The sequence below is a fragment of the Electrophorus electricus genome, chromosome 15, assembly GCF_013358815.1.
Source record: "Electrophorus electricus isolate fEleEle1 chromosome 15, fEleEle1.pri, whole genome shotgun sequence".
Classification (NCBI taxonomy): Eukaryota; Metazoa; Chordata; class Actinopteri; order Gymnotiformes; family Gymnotidae; genus Electrophorus; species Electrophorus electricus.
In genome coordinates this window covers 2,034,808-2,040,807 of record NC_049549.1, presented here as the reverse complement: position 1 = coordinate 2,040,807, position 6,000 = coordinate 2,034,808, and the positions used below count along the sequence as shown (strand labels likewise).

Here is a 6,000-nt window from a genome sequence, read left to right as displayed (position 1 = left end):
ATAATGCTGTAAAATGGGTCTGAGTCAAAGCGAGCACTACCCACAGAACACTTCTCCCAACTATACCAAGGTGCCGCTTCATAGTGATCGAGGCTATGATTAGTACACTCATAACAGCATAACAGCATACTAACTAATCAGTATGTTTCAGGGCAGGAATGCAATTAGTGTTTGAATACCAACAGAGATTCCAATAACTCCATGTTTAAAAAACCCCCAAAAACCTTCAGTCTAACGCATTCATCCATGATTATTCTCCTTCAGACATTGTGTTAGAACCGTCATTTAGTCACACAGTTATGAAATGTCATCCATAAAATATGCCAAAGGTCATAGTACATTTGCCCAGATGAAAGGGTGAGTAAGATAAATAGTAAACTATAAACTGAGCTGATGTGTACAACAAAGAATATACACAGAAGTAAAAAAAAAAGAAGAGAAAAAGAGTATAGTCCTCATCAATATAGCAACAGTGACAACATATGGGCACATAATAATAATAATAATAATAATAATAATAATAATCATAATAATAATAGTAATAGTAATAAAAATAGTAATATAATAATAATAGTAATAACAATAATAATAATAGTAACAACAACAACAACAATAATACTAGTAATAATAATAATAATTTATTATTATTATTATTATGACAACAATTATTACTCCTAATATAAGAGACAAGTCCCTATACGTGCATTTTTACAATACTAAGAATCTGCATTACATTCTACCTAAACAATAAAATGCTTAATTCATTACAGTTCATTCACAAACTAATCACACAGTATATTACGCTCTTCTGGTTGACACAAAATCAGAATCATTTACTGAGCTTGACTGCTGCTTCTTTATTTTCTTCATAACCAACATTGTCTCAGACATTTATTCACTTTTTAAAGTGTCTAAAAATGTTGCTCTCCGTACAAATGTGAACTTGCAACATGAACGTGAACTAACTTATCAAAATCACTGGCCCCATCCCACACACCCGCGGGCGCACTGTAAACATTTACAGTCCAGGACAAAAGTCAACAAGATGTTACTTTAGAGTAGCCCATAGCCTGCGCGCTCACACACACACACACACACACACACACACACACACACACACACACACACACACACACGCGCGCGCGTGCACGCGCTCACACACACTCTCGTTCGCGAGACCTCGTCATTTGCAGCCTTCGCAAGCTGACACGCTGTGCAGTGTAGTATGGCTCGAGCGGAACCCAGCGATGTTACTTTTTCTCAAGGTGGTCGCATGCTGTTCTACCTCGTGTCGCCGAATGAAACCTCATTTTCAGACGTAGGCGCCGTGCCCCGATACGTGGAGCAGGTAAGTTGGCACACGTCTGTCTATTTAAAATAGAAACAGCTGTTTTCAGACGACTACAGAAATCGGTCATCACCGTGTCTGTAACCCCAATACACACCTGCACAGGGGTCACGGTCTGTCACGGTGTCACTCACTAACGCGGCTTCCATACTGGGCGTGGATAATATCATACTACGGTGGCCCACAGCGTCATAACTCACAAAAACATATAAAAGAAAGATTTCTCTGCACACCGAATGAACTTAAACCTAAAGGACAGAATAACCGGAATGATTCTTACCTAGCTATGTTTCTACTGGACTCACTGTTCAGTTCCCTAACTAATAGAAATCCAGGGAGACATTTAACACAGCAAAAATAACTCCTGGGCATAAATGTCCTGATCTGGAAGCTCAGTGGTTAAGGTACTTGACTTGTAATTGAAAGGTTACCAGTTCAAGCCCCATCACTGCACATTTGCATATCTTGTCTAGCTAGCTGGGTAACAGAGCTGACTAATTAGAATGACTCACCAAACCTGGCTCTTACTTGCAGTATTTAAGTCTTGCATAGTGTACAGAAGGTGTGAAATGAATCTTTCCTACTCTTTAAAAGGAAAGGATGTGCTGGCCACTGAAAACTGAAGTCGTTTTTCCTTTTGGTACTTTACGCCATTGCAAACATGCTAACTGGTATTTAGAGTATGGACGTACAGCGGTTTACCAGAAAGTGAAGTATGAGACGAACTCTTAAATCAATTATATGTATTTGCTTTGACATGTAGGCCCAATGACATGCTAAAATAAAAATAATATTGATCACTGGGAAACAACTGATAGAGAGGTCTCCAGCATTCTGCTGGATGAAGGACAATCCAGACGGTTCGACCTAAAACCAGATGTCTGGCCATGCTAACTGCAGTGGTGAATAGCTCCCAGAAAACCTCTGCATTTGTGGATCAAAACACTAGTTTATGGCAGACAAATGAAACTTGAGGTCATTAAGGGTTTTCAGGCCACTAGAAAGAAAGTTTCAACACAAACCAAATAAATGTGATAAATAAAAAATCTGCAAATATCAGATTTTCATCAAATGATGAATCCCAGATCATTTAAATGTGTGAAGACATTAACAAGGCATTTACTAATGATTTCTTTTTACCTATTTAAGAATACTTGGATTGAAGAAAGGTGGGTAAAGTAAGAGCTAGCTTTATTGATTTCACGATTAGCAAATTTTTATAAAAAAGTATCAAATAAACAAATACATGTATATATCTGTAGAAGATTCCAGGTGAGTAACTGCAGTGTACTGTAGTTAGAGATGTAGAGATATTCAGAATTGTAGTGAAATATGCCACGTTCCCAGAGAGGCATTTTGATTATACAGCTTATGAAGGACCTCTGCCCAAAACATCCTGTTTCTTTGGAAACTGTGTGTACTTCACTATAATTTTGGATCTCTCTCTCTCTGTCTCTCTCTCTCTAATATGTTTTTGTAACCCAGTTTTTAAATTTTACCTCCAAGTAATGATGCATTAGCTAGACATCAAACAGACAGATAGATAGATAGATAGATAGATAGATAGATAGATAGATAGATAGATAGATAGATAGATAGATAGATAGATAGATATACCATTTTCAAACCTGATTTTTTACTTTTAATAATAACTCAGTAATGCTGCTCTCATTAGCTACTTAAGTGTCCTGAATCTCTTCCATTGGGACACGCCTCAAATGCCACATTTTCACAGTGTTTTATTCCTGGTAACCTTTGCCTTAATTTGCGTGCACTTGTGACTTTTGGCCTGTTTAGTACTGCTTCAGCAGTCGTCCCTCAGTATTCTGCAGCTCAGCATCCCAAACCCTTAGACAACAATAGATAATGTCTTCTAGATGACACCACAAACATCTCAAACATGGATATGCAATCTACCATAACAGCACCTGCCATTCAAGCTTATCATAACCCAAACCTGTTGTTTTGGCCTCCCATGACAACAGCTGTCATTGACATACCTACACCCGAGGTTCCAGGTTAGTATAACTACACTGGCAGTTCTAGAATGCCGTAACTATACCTGTGATTCTTGCTTACCTTAACTACACCTGTAGTTTAGGTCTACCATAACTATGCCTGTGGTTGTAGACTACCATAACTGCATCAGCAGTTCAGGCATGCAGTGACTATACCTGCAGTTCAGCAGTCCATAACTACATTTGTTGTTCAGGTCTGCCATAACTACATCTGCATTTCAGGCCCACTGTAACTACACCTCTGGGTCTGGGCTAACAAAACGGCACCTGCAGATCAGGGTTTATGACCTCAGATCAGGGTTTATGACCTCAGATCAGGGTTTATGACATCAGATCAGGGTTTATGACCTCAGACCAGGGTTTATGACATCAGATCAGGGTTTATGACCTCAGACCAGGGTTTATGACATCATCAGGGAAGGTGACATCTGCTGCTAAAGCCCGGAGTCCTAGCAGCAGTGTGTACTGTGCTGAGAACAAGTCCGTGTTTACAATATGCATCTACAAATTTCAGACGTGCATAGACATGTGAGGGTGTAGGCATTGAGACATCCTAGTTTTGGACTAATCTGCAGTGAGAGATTGTGAAACTTCACAAGAGCACAGAGACTTCACAAGAGTGCAATAAAAAATAATTTATTTTTCCGCTACAGGAAATACAGTCTTTGAACCACAATCCATATTCTCACAACATTTCAGGCTGCTATCTGATCCTGTGCAATAACCTTTTGTCCTTTAAATATTTTAAGTGTCTAAAGCCAAAATGAATGGCTTTCAGTGGGAACTCCTCTACAGAGAGGAAAAAGAAAAGCCGAGACATGCAAGCACTTCGTTTGTCGTCCAGTTTACGCGATATGCACTGGAGGAACATGGCAGGAAGCCAACTTGTCCACGAACCTTTTAAAATCTTTTATGAGCATGAGATTCTCACAGTGGAACTGTGCAAACATTAGTGGTCAAGATGAAGAGTAAATGAAGGTGGATTAGGTTAGATTAGATTAGATTTGTTTTGTACATTTTCTTCACTGCTTTTTATTTGATATTATAACAGAGGCCAACATCAGTTTAAGAAATGGTGAGGATGTGTGTCAGGACGTCTTTAGAAGTGTCTCATCCAGTCTTTCTCTCCATGTTGAAATACCACAAGATTCACTAACAAGAAATACTACAATACAGTCAGAAGTTTTCTGGGTCACCTACATGAGAGAATGAGATGAATGCTTCCTCCCCTCACCCCCCACACACAGACAGAAGTAATTGCTGGATCTCTTGGCAGTTGTAAATCTGGACACCACATCTGGCAAACTAGAATAGGGAAATTGAATTTAATCCGTTTCTGACTCTCAGGACACAGGCAGAGAGGATTTTCCTATTGTTTGATTTGTCTACAACAGTTTCTCTGCATAAAATAATCTGTTCTAACCATCTTAACCTAATTGTTGGATGTTTTTAGAGACTTTGATATTTTCTTTTAGTCTGGAAGTATTTCTTTTTTGTGTTATAGTCTGAAGTACACAGTATAAACTAATGTACATGCTCACATTTAAAACCCCGTCAGTGCTGAAGTGGGTGTGTGTGTTTTTAGTTTGTTTGTAACCAAATCACCATATGTTCGTTATTTGAGGTAAAAGGATAATATTTCAATAGACCAACATAAACACACAAATAGAGAAAAGACAATTAACCACACAGCAGTGCTCCTAATTGGAGTCATTTTGTCACAAACATGAATTAACTAACCTCATTCACACAACTTTATTTGATGGTTGTCTCTCCCTCTCAATATATGAGTGTAACTGTCTAGTTGTGTCTGTAAAACAATGACACAGAGGAAGAGAAAGTACACGTGTGGTTAGGTGTTATAGCCGATCGCTTTTCCTATCTTTATTGTTTTCTAGAACTTCTTGTTTATCTGGCCCCATATGTCACACTGTATCATATTCAAATGTAAATAGTGATATATATATATATATATATATATATATATATATATATATATATATATATATATATATATATATATATATATATATATATATCACATTTGAATGTGATACAATGTGACATCTAACTTTCAGCCATTATGAAAATAAGTATGTTTGTATCTTTAGTGAAAAACCACAGCTATATGAATCCTTCCACAATCTAACCAAAAAAGAAGGGTGGGGTGTGTGTGTAAAAACATTCACATCTGCTTCTCAAATGTAATTTTCCCGACGAGATCCAAGTTCAGAGACCCAGCTCTTAATAAAAGCATTAGGCATCCCTCAACAATTTTCACAAGCCCAGAATGTTACTGCCTAAATAAGAGCTGTTTTTGTTTTTGTTTTTGTTTGGTTTTGAGGAAAATATTGCACCAACAAAGTTGAGTGATCTATGGAAGAAAAAAAACCCCTCTTAAACTCTTCAAGAAGAAGAAATGAAAGTTTCACAAAAGTACAAGCACATCTCTTATGTGTCTGGCATACATCTGTAGTCAGAAACAAGTTACCTCTTACACTGATGTTTGGGTGAAGCAATGTGAAATACAGTGTGAAACCAGTGAGATGCTTCATTAGGCGGGTTTCCTGGTCCAGATAAAGTCTCCTTTTGTGGGTGTTGTGAGGAGCGTAGGTCGCAGAGCTGTAGTGAGCA

General features: G+C 38.0%; 1 protein-coding gene across 10 annotated transcripts in view; it reads left to right on the top strand.

Annotated features, from left to right (window-relative positions):
* The first annotated feature begins 1,152 nt into the window (after positions 1-1,152).
* agmo (alkylglycerol monooxygenase) overlaps positions 1,153-6,000 on the top strand; it is a 51,702-nt gene continuing 46,854 nt past the window's right edge. For 4 of the 10 annotated variants that reach the window (XR_004776881.1, XR_004776882.1, XR_004776883.1 and 1 more), the window contains exon 1: positions 1,153-1,348. Coding sequence is in view for 5 of the 10 variants with exons in the window: in XM_027025629.2 (XP_026881430.2) it covers positions 1,226-1,348 (123 nt within the window). In the remaining 5 variants the exon portion in view is untranslated. The remainder of the gene's footprint in view (positions 1,349-6,000) is intronic. The other 6 variants (XM_027025629.2, XM_035533986.1, XM_035533985.1 and 3 more) reach the window with 3 other exon arrangements.